The sequence below is a fragment of the Neodiprion fabricii genome, chromosome 6 (assembly GCF_021155785.1).
Source record: "Neodiprion fabricii isolate iyNeoFabr1 chromosome 6, iyNeoFabr1.1, whole genome shotgun sequence".
Classification (NCBI taxonomy): Eukaryota; Metazoa; Arthropoda; class Insecta; order Hymenoptera; family Diprionidae; genus Neodiprion; species Neodiprion fabricii.
In genome coordinates this window covers 931,594-947,571 of record NC_060244.1, presented here as the reverse complement: position 1 = coordinate 947,571, position 15,978 = coordinate 931,594, and the positions used below count along the sequence as shown (strand labels likewise).

Sequence of the window (15,978 nt, the reverse complement as noted above, 5' to 3'; positions counted from 1 at the left end):
ACATATTCCACGCCGGGTCGACTCTGCTGAGCGGTTGAAAACCGGGGACTGACAGCCTGACAGACGGACAGACCCAACAGCGAACGAGACGGACGGATTTACTGTAAGCCGAACTACGAGTTCTCCTCGCTACTGATCCCGGCTCGTTAATCATTAGCTGCTCCTCAAACAGGATAATCCCCAATTTAAAGCCAATTTTTCATTTGCCGTTTTTCCTCTATTTTTTTACATCGGCATTAATTTTCACAATCCAATTGTTGGTGTGTAAAAAAGGGAGGAGAAAGGTAGACTCGGTAGAATTACGTGACGAAGAGGAAATTTTTATTCACACGCGCAATGTCTAATTCCAGTTTCCACGTATCCGAATTTTCTAAGCTTTTTTTCGAATGATAATGACCGCGTTGAAAATCTTGTAACATTCTTTCACAACTGAAGATGAATTAAAACAGGTAAACGCTGAATTCGTTTGAAAATAATCAATGAGACGGTGAAAAAAGTAAAGTAATTTGAAAAACCTAATTGCATGTACACGCAGTAGGTCGGTGTCTTGTTATATTTAATCCCGATGAGTCGGAGAGTTGTATTAAGGGAGTAATTGATATCGACGACGAAATCCCTGGTCCCCAAAGATGAATAATAATGCAGAAAGGCCCTCAAATGTTGCTGAAATTCGCGTGTGAACGGTAATTAAGTCAAGCGTGTACCTCGCGAGCGGAGAGACGAAAGCTCGACGCTATTGGCCGGCGTCGAGCAGTAAAAAGGAAATGAAATCTACAGCCAAAAGGCGCGTACCTGTTGCAACGAGGTCTGGAAGTTCTTCCTGTCCGAGCAGGCTAAATATACAGTTAGTAAAAGAATCGATGCAGTTGTTATTAATATCTATCACCACTCACAGTTCACTTTTAAGATACCAACGTCTCACTTTGTACAGTCGTCAGTCGATGAACGCCGAGTCGCAGTTATCGGTCACCCAGGTCATCCAGGTACGGTACAAGATAAACAAATAAGACACACGCGTTTCTGAAAACAACAGCCGGTTTCAAACTCTCGAACTGAAAGTCGAGCGAATCTTCCCCTCTCTTTCCCTCTCGCCGATTCTTCTCCTTGTTTCCCTCTCGACACGCATGCTTGTGCAGTCCTCGACCCTCTTCTCGCTCCTTGCCTGAGTCTCCGTTTATTTCTCCACCAACTTTCGATCCCTCGGCCCGCGAAGCGACTGACTTTACTACCCTAAAATAAACGACTCGCGCTCCCGCCGATTCGAGAAACGCGACGGGTCCTCTTGTTGTCGGCTACCACGCGGATCTCTGAACCAGGCGATGAGTCCTGGTCACTCTGAAGACCAAGGCACGCGCGCTACCCTCGAGTGCGCACCCTGGACTGCGCCGCACAAGACGCAACCGACACATCAAACCGAAACGCAGCGCGAAACACGGCGACGCGACCCGACCCGACACCCCGCCTGCCTCTACGTTTCGCTTTCTTTTTTCATTCTCGTTTTTTACCGGCGCTGGAATTCCCATTCGCTATCGCTTTGACGACGGATCACCAGTCGGAATTTCGATTCTGTTTTAGGGAAACGCCGATCGACCGTTTAATTTTAACTATCCTAACACAAACCATCCTCCATTCTTTGCCAGACGTGCCTGTGCGGCCGAAAATGTTCGTGTGATAAATCATGAGATGCGATGACCTAAATCAACGCGTCATTTATTGCACGACTTATCTTATAAATTCGAGAAAAAACATTGCAGGAAAAAATCACTAGTAAATTACGAAGGCACGAATCATCAAACTATATGTATACTAGATCAAAAATCATGTAACAATTGACTATGTGATTTTTTTATCTAGGACATCTGACGATTCGCGTTTTTGTGTTAAATTATGCAATAAATTATATTTTGATTTCGATCGTAACATTGTGTGATTTAAGATATGGCCATTTTTGGTAGAGTGAGTGTCGCACTTTTTCTTATTCAATTTGCATAATTTTTACTTTACCATCAGACGTTTCTGCAGCAAAAAAATCAAACGTACGCCGGTATGACTGTTACGTGAAGCTTATCGTTTTAAAGTACGCAAGCGGTTGAGTACCAGTGATATCACTGTCCGTTAAGCCAACGTCACAAGACTTTGTAGAGAGCCACGAACAGCTGTCGTAACTCATCTATATTTTATTGCCAGCTAATTATAATGCCCTGGAGTTAGTTTTCAAGGATTGAACAAATACGAGAACCGAATGTACTGCCAGCTCAATAAAACAGTGCATCGCCGACTGATGCCGTACGATCCGTCGACTGCGCTGTGCGGAATGCGGAAAAATCTCGCTGAGAAATTCGGACCCCCTGGTAAAAATTTCTACCAGACCACGAATTTTCATAGAAGTTGAAACATCTCGTGTTACTTCGTACCAAATTGTAAATATGCATAGTTTTTCGCAAAGATATGTCAATCTTCGCTAAAAATTGCAGTATTTTGTACATTTTTTACCGAAACAACACAAATTTTCATGACGATCTACAAGTTTTAATGAGAAATTATGCATGTATACAATTTTGTACGATAACAAGTTTTTATACAAGATGTTACAAAATATCTCAATTTCCCTAAAAATTCGTGGGAAGATTGTAGCAATCATTTTAACCAGGATCATACAACACGGTGTGCCACTGTTTAGACATGGTTCGTACCTTCCGCCTACGAACAGGACAATCGCAATTTATAACGGTCATTGCGTTTATGCCAAAAGGCTCACACCGTACAACATACGGCGATAACGAGCCGGTACGTTGGACGCGATACCGAGGTCCCGGAATATTCGGGGTCTGACTTATGACTGACGTGAATCACTGGTCCGCAGCGTCTGACTAACCATGAATAGACTTACCTGCGGTACAAGCAGTAATAGTGAGCAAGTCATCGCGAGGAATGTTACCCTGAATTTTTAGATATCACAATTTTATTTTTTTAATGTTTGACGGCGGAGGGGGGCGGGGGGGGGGGGGGGGGGGGTCGTGGGTAGTACTCTAGATCCAGAATTTCGACTACATTCTGCATTGGCTTCGGCCGCCATCTTGAATTCAAGTCGGAAAATATCGATCGTAGACAAAAAACCAAATCAAATCTGGTAGAAATTCTTGATTTAGATTGTCAATAACCTCCCCCCCCCCCTCTTGCCGCCCCTGCCCGCCCAATGATTAGAAAAAGAATATTGTGATAGGTAAAAATTGCAATTTCAAATGTACATTCCGACTAAACTAAACTGCAGCCTGAAACGACCGGTTCTCGAAACTTTTATTATTCGGAACATAAGTATTCACGTTACACTGCAGAACGTGGGTTAAACCGAGGGTTAAATTCTACGGCAACAGGCTACCGCCAAGCACCGTCGGCGTAGGGACGCCGAATCGATCGATTTTGAACTTAAAATGCAATTCTGTGAACTATTTTACCTGTTCGTTGCGTGTGTGGCCTTTCTCGTTGGCACCCCGACATCGTCGTTTTTTACCAAAGTGAATCAAAATGGCGATGAAAGACGAACGTGGACGATAATTGCACATCGCCGCTCTACGACCTGGAAGAAGACATATTTTTATCCTGAAACAAGAAATGGCAATAAAGAGAACACGAGAACAACATTTCGGCGACCGGGAGAGTGACCTCCGTAATCAACCGCTTATTATGGAATCACCCGAAAGATTAAAAGATATTATAGGTATATAAACAGCTAATCACCTAGTGATTACGTTATTCGTGTTATAATTCAACGTGCGGTCGCTCTAAAGTCTGCTCAGGTATGTATTGATTTTTTTTATCTCTCCGTGACGAGCGCCTCACCTCGATGTAAAAATATTCATGCATGAAGTACGGCGCAAACTGAAGTTGAATTCGAATGTTCAGTTGTTTTCTATTTTGAAAGTATGTATCGATAACGACTTTTTATCTTGTCTCCCTGAATTTAGTTGCGAAGGACTAATCAAAAAGGATGAAATTAATCGGTAATTGTTTCGTTCTACCGCGAGCTGCCTCCCATGAATTTTGAAAGCTTTTGCAAACTTTTTTTTTCGATCAATCTATATATCGTTGACTGAACATGCATGTGTCTGTATTCAGTCAACGAAACTGTGCGTTTATCGAAGTTGATTCGGTCGGTAAGAGTAAGATTGTTACATGACCCTGATTATGTAAAATCTTAAGAACAAAGTTTCACAACCTGCAATATGTGCTTCCTGAGCCGTATCGCTGATTGTTATCAAATTCTCCTTACTTTTTTTGCTTTTCGACCACGCTTCCATATCCTGCGACGGTGATTTGACCGAGATTGAATTTGCAGTCGCTAGATGGTTGCAGGAGACGAAAACGGTTGTCAAAGATGGCGCTAGCTGTCGTAGAATTGCATTCGATTTCAACGTAACCATCGTCAGTTTTCGCGCCATTCGAAACGTGTGCGTACAGATCGAACGCCAAAGTTTCTGGAAGAGAATTTATTTTGTCAACGACCAATTCCATCAAGATTTACAATGAATAAGCGGCCTTTTTCCGGCCCTCCGTCCAAGAAAAATAAATTCAGGCAAGCAGATATTGACGCATTATTAACTTTTAGGTTATCCTGCTTGACATCACTCCGATTTTAAAAGGCTGAATCTACCGACAAGCGTTTATCACACAGACAGTATAAAAATTTTGCAGCTCCGTAGTTAATTTTTCCAACACAAAATCATTTTTAAGCAGAAATAAAATTCTCTTACCCATTTCTTGAATTTAAATCCTATTTCAGTCCATACATTTAAGTAACGTTATTTCACTCATTTTTCTTTAACAGGGTAGACGATGATGATGACGAATACCCAGGATCTTTTGAAGCGGAACTTGCCATCATGGAACAAATGGACGACGAGTTTCAAGACCCGTCTCAGGCCTCTGGGGAGGTATACACAACTGAACTACATAACAGAATGCAAAAAATTCCGTTACATGTCTGGCAATACCTGCTGTGATTGATTTCACAAAATTGATAAAAGTCCTTATTACCGTCTTGAATTTCCTAGTCAATTTAAATCTGATGCACTGTGCACAGTCTTTATAGTAAATTAAAAGTAAGTAAGGTCACCAATTTGGAATTATGGTATCAAACAGTGCTAAAGATATTCAACATTCACAAAACGTGCATAATGTTAAATAAATATTATAATTGTTACTCGGAGAATGATCCCCAAATTTAAATTAACGTCAAATAAATAGTCGTGTTAAAGCAAAAGTACCTAAACAAGGTGGAAAACTTGTAAAATTATTATCTTTTGTCTAAATATCCATAATTTACTCTTTTAGCCTGACCCTGCAGATCCTCAAATGCGAGTGAGAGTAAGTTCTCCTAAGACTTGAGCTCTGCATTGGCTATATACATGTCTTGTTGCTGTCTAATCATGCTTTGTTTTTGCCAGGAAATTCATTCTTCATCGATTTAACCGTTTACTTCGCAAAACTCTTTTTTACAAAGAATATTCACGGTATTCGAGTATTAAAACTATTATCCCATTATTCTTCATTGAATATGCTTCCTCAATCCCTCAACGCACCTGCTTGCACCTTTTTGCACGTGCGGTTGACTGGTATCTTATTTCATAGTGATAATCATAATGCTAATAATAATAATAGTAATAATAACAACAACAGCAATCATAATGATAATCATAGATAAAGTAACAAATGATATGCACAAGCATTTCACTAATCATATGTGGCAGTATGCATTTTGTTACCAAGGCTGCAACACTAGAACTGCTAACATGTTGCGACGATTTGTACGTATTTTTGGACTATTGTCATTTATATATGATCAAAACATCATACACGTTAATAGTTGCAAAATTTGTACGTAATTTTGAACTATTCTCATTTATATTTGATCAAAACGTCGTACACGTTAATAGTCGCAAAAATTTCATGCCTAAGTATTATTTTGCACATTTGGCCTGTCACTAAATGTTTCTGGGAAGATGAAATGTTCTTTTAAAAAAATGTCTCATCCTTCATATTTTTCGAAAGTATGCAAACATTCATAAAATCTACTCTCGTTTAGGGCCCAGATCAAGAAAACACCTGTTCCAAATGGAATCGGCCAGACCCTCGGCCATTCAATCCTCAAACAGACTCGCTCACTTTCCAGCAAATAGAAGTTGACCATTATATAGGTAAATTGCTCTTGAAAAATATCACGTTTACACTTTATTCAACGATACACTAGCCAAAACTATTGTGTCAAACGTTACACAGTTTCAAACAACGTGAAGCTCGCATTATTTTACATGCTCGTCAATTCCAAGAAGTGAAAAAATACATTCGTACAGGTATATTGCAAATAGCCAATTCCACTTCATTCCCAAACCTGGTGAATGCCTATCTGAAGACTTGCGTGTTCAGTAACTTATTACCTATTTCCCTTGTTATGATCGTTTTACGATTCCTCGACTGAAAATTCAGCAAGAAATATTTCTCTAGGGCAGCCGCTGGCTGGAATGCCAGGAAGCAAAATTGGACCAGTAGCAATAATGAGAATGTACGGAGTCACCATGGAAGGAAACTCTGTATGCTGTCACGTGCATGGGTTTTGTTCCTATTTTTTTGTCACTGCGCCAGAAAAATTCAATAACTCTCACTGCAAACCATTCAAGGTAAAATGCTTCGTTCTCGTTGACTGACCATCTTTTAATCAATACGACATCCCCACCATTACAGGACGCTTTGAACCGAGCTGTATTAACAGATATGAGATCGAAAAATGATAAAGTTACAGAAGCTGTACTGGTAGTAGAATTAATCTACAAACAATCGCTGTACGGATATGCAGGCGAGGACTTGGTGCCTTTTATAAAAATCACGGTCGCCTTGCCAAAGCTTGTGGCTCCGTGTAAACGCTTGTTGGAGAAAGAAATGATCTTTCCAACATTCAGCGATCACGTGTACCAAGCCTTTGAAACTAACATCGAGTTTGATATCAGGTTCGCATACAATGACTGTTATGATTATAGTTAAAGACGCTGCGCGTGACTTAAATTAAAGAAAGCCAATCATACTGATCCGTCAATGCTCATGATACAGATTTATGGTGGATACGCACGTGGTAGGCTGTTCATGGATCAAGCTAGTCCCTGGTAAATGGAAATTAAGAGGCCATCCAGGGAATGACTTGCCTTTGACTAGCCGTTGTCAATTGGAAGTTGACGTTGCCTGGGACAATTTCATTGCTCATCCACCAGAAGGAGAATGGGCCAAAGTTGCGCCCTTCAGAATACTAAGTTTTGATATTGAATGCGCTGGACGCAAAGGTTCGTATACACCGTAAAGCAGATGCTGCATTTTGAATGAAATTATTAATTTATACCTGCACGGATTTGTTTGGCAGGAATTTTCCCTGAGGCTAATCACGACCCAGTTATTCAGATTGCGAACATGTTGATAAGACACGGAGACACCGAACCCTTTTTGCGGAATGTATTTACATTGGATACTTGCGCGCCAATTATCGGTTCTCAGGTACTTAGTTTTCAAAAGGAAGCAGTCATGCTGGAGGTAAGTTTCGTAAAATAGTCTTTGAAATTCTTTGCGGATATATTCGAAAATCAGTGAACTGTCAACGTAATTCTGGATTTATGGAATGATTTCTTTGCCGAAGAAATGGGCAGACTTTGTAAGACAGTGCGACCCCGATATATTTACCGGCTACAACATCAACAACTTCGACTTTCCCTACCTGATAAATCGAGCACAGCACCTGAAAGTGAATTCCTTCAGCTACCTTGGAAGAATAAAGGATATAAAATCTGTGATAAAAGATCAAGTGTTACAAAGTAAACAAATGGGCAGGCGAGAAAATAAACATGTCAATTTCGAAGGAAGAGTGCCGTTCGATTTATTGCTGGTAATTTACTTTTACGCTTGCGATTCTCATGATTTTTCGTCTGACTCGAAATTTCGCGTATGAAATAGACCAAATATATTTCAGGTCCTCATTCGAGATTACAAGTTACGGTCGTATACGTTGAACGCGGTAAGTTATCACTTTCTCCAAGAACAGAAGGAAGACGTACATCACAGTATTATCAGTGATCTACAAAATGGGAATCCGCAAACACGCAGAAGACTTGCGGTTTACTGTTTGAAAGATGCCTACTTGCCTTTGAGGCTACTGGATAAGCTCATGTGCATTATCAACTACATGGAAATGGCAAGAGTGACGGGTGTCTCTCTCTGCTGTTTACTAACCAGAGGACAAGGGGTCAAAGTTGTTTCACAGCTGTTGCGAAAAGTACAATACGTTTTTCATACTATCAGAATATGCTATTATAGACCTCGACTCTTTGACAGCAAGTTTTTTTTTTCTCAGGCGCAAGAGAAAGGCTATCTAATGCCAACGCATCAGAGTCAGGGAAGTGACGAACAATTCGAAGGAGCAACAGTCATAGAGCCAAAACGTGGATACTACAATGATCCGATTGCGACATTGGATTACAGCTCTCTATACCCGAGCATAATAATGGCCCATAATCTCTGCTACACAACGTTACTACTTCCAGCAACTCAACACAAACTGAAACTAACGAATGAAAAGTTTTCACAAACACCAACTAACGCCATGTTCGTCAAGTCCTCAGTTAGAAAAGGACTCCTTCCAGAAATTTTAGAAAATTTATTGAATGCTAGAAAATTAGCTAAAACAGAGCTAAAGAACGAAACCGATCCATTCAAACAAAAAGTTTTGGATGGACGACAGTTGGCTCTGAAAATATCAGCCAATTCTGTTTATGGTTTCACCGGAGCACAAGTAGGCAAATTGCCTTGTCTGGAAATATCTAGCGTGAGTGAGAATTTTTGTGTAAAAAATTATTGTTTTCCATTGAATTTGAACCATTGAAGTCTATTGAGAGATATCAAATAATAAGAAACATTGACTTTCAGAGTACGACAGCTTACGGTCGTGCAATGATAGAGCGAACTAAACAAGAAGTGGAACAAAAATACTGCATTGCAAACGGGTACAAACACGACGCTGTTGTGATATATGGCGACACGGATTCCGTGATGGTTAAGTTTGGTGTAAAGGATATGGCGGAGGCGATGGAGCTTGGAAAGGACGCAGCTGATTTCGTTTCGTCAAAGTTCATAAAACCAATCAAGCTGGAATTTGAGAAAATTTATTTTCCGTATCTATTGATAAACAAAAAACGATACGCAGGTTTATTATTCACTAAGCCAGATAAATACGATAAAATGGACTGCAAGGGATTGGAAACCGTGAGAAGGGACAACTGTCCGTTGGTTGCCAACATGATGAACACTTGTTTGCAGAAATTGTTGATAGATAGGTGAGCCAACGTCGAACCTCTATTTTCATTGCATTCAATCCTCTTGCCTATTGATTATGTTTAAACACCCAATTTTCGTGCACAGAGATCCGGATGGGGCGACAGACTACGCGAAACAAATCATAAGTGATCTCCTCTGCAACCGTATAGACATTTCGCAACTTGTGATAACAAAGGAACTTACAAAGACTGAATACGCGGCCAAACAGGCTCACGTCGAGTTGGCGGCAAAAATGAAGAAGCGAGACGCAGGAACGGCTCCGAAACTCGGCGACAGAGTTCCGTACGTTTTTACGTCCGCCGCAAAAGGGACACCGGCATATCTGAAAGCAGAGGATCCGATTTACGTCCTCGAAAACAGCATTCCTATAGACTCAAATTACTACCTGGAAAACCAACTGTCCAAACCTCTTCTCAGGATATTTGAACCTATTCTTGGAGACAAAGCTGAATCTCTATTACTGAGGGGAGAACATACCCGCACCAAATCTGTAGCGACTTCACGTGTCGGAGCATTGGCCGCATTTACGCAAAAGAAGGAAACTTGTATGGGGTGTAAAGCCATCATGCCCGCAGGGCGAGAGCACATGGCTTTATGCCAGCACTGTGAATCTCGCGAACCTGAACTTTTCCAACACGAATTATTACTCGGCAGGAAGTTGGAGGAAAAATTCTGCAGATTGTGGACAGAGTGTCAAAGATGCCAGGGTAGTTTGCATCAGGAAGTTTTGTGCACCAGGTAAGCAAACGAACTTTGTACACCCTCACCGTTTCACACTTTCAGACCTTCAATCAAAATTCCGGAATTCTCATTTCAGCCGAGACTGTCCGATTTTTTATATGAGGAAAAAAGTTAGGATTGAACTGGATGCACAGGAGAAGCGAATTGACAGATTCGGGATTCCAGCCTGGTAGTGGAATACAAGGTACAATATGATTCTTAAACTAGTTATTTGTAATTTTTATGTATACGTAACTACCTATTTATTACATTATTAAATACTATAATATAGAAATAAATGGAATATTACAAAATTTGGAATAATACATTTGATGTGTTTTCTATCTTGAACTCAATCATTCAATGGTAAAATTCGTCCATCTGCATAATATATTAAAAGTTTCTTCCTTTTTTTTTCAATAGAATCCAACTTGTTTATACATACCGATGCACAACTGCATTGGTATATTAATTTATGTTACATCAAATCGTTAGATTTGTTCAATTTTTCGAGCTGGCATGTGGCGCATGTATTAGTTTCATATTAATATCGTATTTTATTTCAAGCGTCAACCCCAAGACTGAGCTAGCAATACAATGACAATTCGATATTACTAAATAATTAAATACAATCAATTCTACGTACCGACATTTCTCCTTGCGTTCTAGTCTTCGATGCAAGATAAGGTTGTTCCGCTTTTCTATGCGGAAACCATTACTCATCATTGAAATCGTCGTATCTGCCGTATTTAATTGTAATATCAAGTGCTTTGTGTGGTGAACATTTACCTTAACCAAGATTAATCCATTTGCTCTAATACCTATAACTGACCGTGAAATTTGTAATACTGGTGAATTTTATAAATGAATCGCCTGATTTTTGCTCAACATGTCGTTAGATATTTTTTTAATCTATTATGCATCAGAGATACCTTTCTCAATTTTAAATGATAAGAAATAGGATGGCTTTACTTGTTTTTTTCGAATGCCTAGAATTTTAGGAGCCACTGTTGCGCAGTTTTGTTGTACACTGTAAAAAGTTTACTTGGTTTTTGTTACAGTTACAAATTGTCACTGCCTAATGAAAAGAAACTTATACCTATTCGGTTGAAATATGCAATGAGTGATATGCAGTATTTTGATAATTGGTAAATATCAACTAAAAATGTTTTGCATGGCTGTAAAAAATTCAGTGACTTAATTGATCCAAGTAACAAATGTTACGATGTCTCTGAACATTGATCATACGTAGTATTATAACATTTACAAAATAATACTTATTATTACTTTCTAGCCATTTTTTCATCTTTTAAACCGCAACTTTGTCTCATTAGTAATTACCACAAGAATCAATGCATCACAAGCAAATAATATCATTTCCACCCACTTTTAATGTTATAACGATAATCTAATCCAGGCTATCAGTCAACTTTTTGTGTCAGTCCCATTGAACTGAGTTATTATAAAGAAATTTTGTTTTAGAAAATATGACAATCAGTATTTGGGCCCTCCGTATTACCTAAGCCGCTTGTTTTTTCAATACTTCAGATCTACCTGTAATTTCTAGATGTAATATTCCAGGTAATTACGTCAGACACCACACGTATATACATTTTTTTTCTATTTTCTATATACAATAAACACCCACATCGTGAGTCGTATGCCTCTGCAATAATAACGATTAACTATCAGAATGAAAAAATGCAGAAAAAAAACGTTACATTTCGACTAATTGAGAGCTCTCACGTTTCACGATTAGAAAAGTTAAATGTAAAATTTTAATTTCGGTTTTGCTTAGTAAGATGCTATATCTAATTGGATAAAAGTAATACTACAAATAAAATTGTTTGCCTCATGATTGGAAAGACCAAGACTTCTCCCCAGAGAAAATAAAGTAGGTAATATGCCGTTGATATGCGAACTCTGATACTTACGGCAAAATTTGAGATGCAGAAATAACAACGGCTCATTTGAGATGGAAAACTCGGTGTTGGTATTATTTGCTGATCGAGTAATGAATTTGTGTTAAGTATTCTTGATAATAGTGCAGCAACATAGAGTTGACTTTTACCCTTAAATTAAAAGAAATACAATGCATTTTAGTTATCTCTTTCATTTATTTAGATATTATTAAGATTTTTATTTTGAAATCAATTTACTCCAACTTTTTTAAACGAACGGTCAAATTTGTATTTCTTAGAATCTTTTGTTGACCTGACACTAAGCTGTAGGAAATTCGAAAATATTCCAACGTAATAAATTAATGTAAAAATTCGAATTAGGTATCTTTCACCACACAAAGACACTTCGATTAGGTGACTGTCATATGACTAGTCTTATTATAAGGCTTGAATGATGTAAAGTTTGGGATTAACATCAATCATTTCCTACTCATTAGCGCGTTCGAAAGCCAATCCATCGCCATGTCAAGTCCTTCTCCTTTGGTCGCCGATGTCTTGAAGATTTGGAACGTTCGATTCTTCAATGCATCAAGACCTAATGCCTGATGTACTTCTGCGACGCTTAAACACCCTGCCATGTCTTGTTTGTTTGCCAGTACAACTAGAATTGCGCCCTGCAACTCGTCTTCCTGAAAACGCAAAATGACGACTGACTGGTGTAAGTGTTTTCGCTCAATAATTCATTTCAACTCGGCAAAATCACGAAGTCTACTTCAAGTTTAATTGTTTCAAACTATATTTCTAATAGGTTTAAATTATTTTTATAATCTCTTGAGTAGAATATTAATAAATTTACGTATTATAGTAAAATGAGCTATAATTTTATATGACCGAGCCATACTCACGCCTAACATATAAATCAGCTCATCCTTTGATATTCCTATCCTATCTCTGTCTGCGGAATCAACAACATAAATAATCGCATCTGTGTTGGAATAATAACATCTCCAATACGGCCTGAAACATGATATTTTATTATTTAGTTGGTTATTTTTCATGGATATTTGCAAGTAGAATTGTAAACAGTACATTCAGACATTATGGATTCATGCTGTGAAAACCACCTTTTCATTTAAAATACGGTAGTGAATTCAGGGAAATTAAAATAAATCCATTGGCCGATAAAGAAAAAAGAGCTGGCAAAATTAATTTCATAGAACGAGTGTAGGGAAATACGACGAATAAATGAGCGTGCAGCCTGAAATTGAGTCTTACGTACCTTATACTCGTCTGTCCGCCGAGGTCCCAAACTTGAAATTTGAGATTCTTGTACGTAACTTGTTCGACGTTAAATCCTATGGTTGGTATTGTCGTGACAACTTCGCCAACCTGAAGCCTGAAGCGAAAAAATTGAGGAATTGGAAAACGCTTAAAAACTTTTGTCAACATATCGGTATAAAGTCGAGTAAGCCAACCTGTACAAAATCGTCGTTTTCCCGGCACCGTCCAGACCTAGTATTAGAATGCGCATTTCCCGACTTCCAAGCAGGTTGCGAAAGTAACTTAATAACCCTCCTGTAGCGGCAAAAGTCAAGATTATTAGAACCGGTTAAAACAAATATTTGTACACGAGTCGAAAATTTATGTGGGTTTGTTTATCTCTTGATGTAGATGACGTGTTGGTACAGAACGAACGAGAGCTCGAGGTTACGGCTACTTACCCATATTTTAAAACGCCGACGACTGTTTAAAAATCATAAAACTCGAGTGGTTATTTATTTATCACCCCGAGATGGCGACGTAATTTAATTATTCGGACACCCACCCCACTCTTATCATTAACCAAACCCAGCTGCTCTCTGCTCTTTAAACGCTTATACGTTTCCAGGTATTACTTGATCACTACCAAAACTCTTCCGCCGATTCCCTGAAGTTTGACGTGTTCCCGCAATTATCAATATAACCGAACCAAAGTCCCCAATCAAGCATGCAACCTGACGCAACGTAAGTCCGTGGTCTCCGTGGTTCTCGAGACAGAGCTATCAAAAAAAAAATAAAACATCGCTGGTGCAGCGCCACCTTCAGGGTACTCATGGAATTCTGAGATGCCGGAGAGTTCGAACGTGCTCAAGTTGCGTGCTGAGACCTGAATTTTTGCAAATTTGTGCTCAGTTCCATTGGTTTCCATAATTAATTTGATTCGTAAATCTGGCCTTGGTAAATGATCATGAATTGAACAGTTCAAATTATTTAGATGTTCGTATTTACGAGGTAAACTCGTGACTGTTAATTTTTTTTTTCAACGGTAAAAAAATGACGATCGCGATTTGACCGTTACGCACTTTATTCGTGAATATCTTCGGTATAGTCGTGAAGGAACCACTCGTTAAATGTGCTATTCGTTCTAGAACGTCTTGTTTTCGTTTCACAACGGTTATTTCGCGTGTGAGAAGTGATATACGATCCCTTCAACGATCTACGGACATAAGTATGTATGTACGTCAACAGTACATTGTACTATTTTTCACTCAATGTTCAATTGTGTTATCATGTAGTCCTCGACCATTTTCCTCTACAGAATAATGCGTGTGAAGTCTTTCCTGGTACATTTGCGGGCGAATCCTGCGTTAGAAACAATAAGTACGACCTTTCGACACTGTGTAACCGCTATTTATAATGTTTAACAGACATGTGTGTGTGCTCGAGTGCTGAAAGCTAGCAGCTCTGCGACGTCGAAGGTCCTTGTCGTCAAACGATTACCGCACCTGAGCGTTAAGATCGGTAAGCCTCATTTTCAATCTGTTAAAATATCAAGAAGCCGCGATCTTTGCTATAGCGATTGAGTTTTACAATAAGCGGGGGGATTCGCCCACTACTGACGGTGTAAACAACAGTAACACCTCATTTGAGAACTAAAAATCCAGTTTGCCAAATTAATTTAAGTTCTCTTGTTTTTTTCTAGAACCAAGCAGAGACATCCGAGTAACTTATCAGCCCATTACTCGGCAACGTTGGTAAGTTTGCATGTGTTTAGGTTACGGGTATTTCCCTGGGTCTCCTCTGTCACGTGGCGTGGCGGTAACAATTGTTACACAAATTTATTGTATTTTAGTTGTAGAGATAGGCTCATTCACGATCGCAACGGTGCTCGACTTTTAGTTGAATTGTCTTGTTTAATTGTTTTTTGCAATTAATTCTACGATACCTTAGTTTAACTTAGAAACTTCTCACGTTGAGAGAGTGAAATGAGCATCGCGACGGGTAGCCATCGCTTACTCGGCATTCGCTAGAACGAGTTGTGTTCAACTTTATCTGATATAATATTCTAAGTTTGAATTTACCAATGATGTCGTTTAAGCGGTGGATTCACCTGAGGTTTGAACATATTTCAACGATTGTTTAATCATATTCACATGATTTTTTGATTAATAAAATTTCAAAGTCTGATATAACGTAACTCAATGAAATGACATGTTTTATCTTGAAACATGTTTGATTTTTGAATACCCAGCAAGTATTGATCAACTGCAGGTTTAGCTCGCTTAGAAAAATGCTAATTAGCATGCAGGATGTTTCTAATCTATTTTACAAAACACTGATGTACCGATAGTCCGCCAGCAGTCACCAAAATATTACATATAATAATAGGGTTGGCGGGATACCACTTCGATACACTATCGTTGAACTTCACTCTTTTCAATATTATTATATTGGAGTTGGCTGACCATGGGACAACAGTATTTTGCTTCTTACAGGTAATAAATTGAAAAGTAAGTCAGAGTGACCACGGCGCAAATGAAGAAGAATGACGTGTGTTGGAATGAATGGAGATAATTATTTAGATCGAATATAGGTAACCGGGTAGGTAGGTGGTGCGGTCGTTTCGCGATACGTCGCGGTATTTATGCATGTGCGTATGAGTCTCTCTTTTTAACATTTCCGTTGGGTGGTTCCGCTGGGAATCAGGCGAGGGTAGGAAGGTCGCGATGTA

The 15,978-nt window shown here is 39.1% G+C and overlaps 3 protein-coding genes across 8 annotated transcripts in view; 1 reads left to right on the top strand and 2 right to left on the bottom strand.

Annotated features, from left to right (window-relative positions):
* Window positions 1-1,361, bottom strand: part of LOC124185772 (potassium voltage-gated channel subfamily KQT member 1) — a 99,398-nt gene extending 98,037 nt beyond the window's left edge. Inside the window, exons 1-2 of one of the 3 annotated variants that reach the window (XM_046576876.1) lie at window positions 894-1,361; window positions 793-820 (exon numbers count right to left, since the gene is read on the bottom strand). The gene's annotated coding sequence lies outside the window, so the exon portion shown is untranslated. Of the gene's footprint in view, window positions 1-792 lie in introns of all 3 variants that reach the window. The other 2 variants (XM_046576877.1, XM_046576878.1) reach the window with 2 other exon arrangements.
* A 2,945-nt stretch (window positions 1,362-4,306) lies between these two features.
* On the top strand, window positions 4,307-12,620 carry LOC124184572 (DNA polymerase delta catalytic subunit). Of its 4 annotated transcripts, XM_046574431.1 has the most exons (15): window positions 4,307-4,573; window positions 4,826-4,931; window positions 5,332-5,364; window positions 6,083-6,194; window positions 6,502-6,674; window positions 6,739-7,001; window positions 7,102-7,328; window positions 7,406-7,572; window positions 7,676-7,921; window positions 8,006-8,308; window positions 8,387-8,857; window positions 8,959-9,365; window positions 9,451-10,104; window positions 10,184-10,291; window positions 12,485-12,620. In XM_046574431.1, the coding sequence occupies exons 1-14, from the start codon at window positions 4,524-4,526 to the stop codon at window positions 10,278-10,280; spliced, it is 3,309 nt and encodes a 1,102-aa protein (XP_046430387.1). In that variant the 5' UTR covers window positions 4,307-4,523; the 3' UTR covers window positions 10,281-10,291; window positions 12,485-12,620. The 4 variants fall into 4 exon arrangements, with proteins under 4 accessions (XP_046430387.1, XP_046430389.1, XP_046430388.1 ...); XM_046574433.1 differs by lacking the exon at window positions 5,332-5,364 and having other exon boundaries at window positions 4,308-4,573; XM_046574432.1 differs by lacking the exons at window positions 4,307-4,573; window positions 4,826-4,931; window positions 5,332-5,364 and adding an exon at window positions 5,372-5,804.
* LOC124184573 (ADP-ribosylation factor-like protein 1) lies at window positions 10,418-13,951 on the bottom strand. Its single transcript, XM_046574435.1, has 5 exons — window positions 13,709-13,951; window positions 13,463-13,562; window positions 13,267-13,383; window positions 12,893-13,004; window positions 10,418-12,676 (listed from the first exon to the last, which is right to left on the bottom strand). The coding sequence occupies exons 1-5, from the start codon at window positions 13,710-13,712 to the stop codon at window positions 12,467-12,469; spliced, it is 543 nt and encodes a 180-aa protein (XP_046430391.1). The 5' UTR covers window positions 13,713-13,951; the 3' UTR covers window positions 10,418-12,466.
* Between the last annotated feature and the right edge of the window lie 2,027 nt (window positions 13,952-15,978).

Excerpts from the sequence above, each read along its gene's own strand:
- LOC124184572 (XM_046574431.1), top strand. The coding sequence starts at position 4,524 with ATGAATAAGCGGCCTTTTTCCGGCCCTCCGTCCAAGAAAAATAAATTC. Across the intron at positions 8,858-8,958 it reads CTTGTCTGGAAATATCTAGC|AGTACGACAGCTTACGGTCG; the intron begins GTGAGTGAGAAT and ends ATTGACTTTCAG. Across the intron at positions 9,366-9,450 it reads CAGAAATTGTTGATAGATAG|AGATCCGGATGGGGCGACAG; the intron begins GTGAGCCAACGT and ends TTTCGTGCACAG.
- LOC124184573 (XM_046574435.1), bottom strand. Across the intron at positions 13,384-13,462 it reads AAAACGACGATTTTGTACAG|GCTTCAGGTTGGCGAAGTTG; the intron begins GTTGGCTTACTC and ends TTTTCGCTTCAG. Across the intron at positions 13,005-13,266 it reads GGCGGACAGACGAGTATAAG|GCCGTATTGGAGATGTTATT; the intron begins GTACGTAAGACT and ends ATCATGTTTCAG.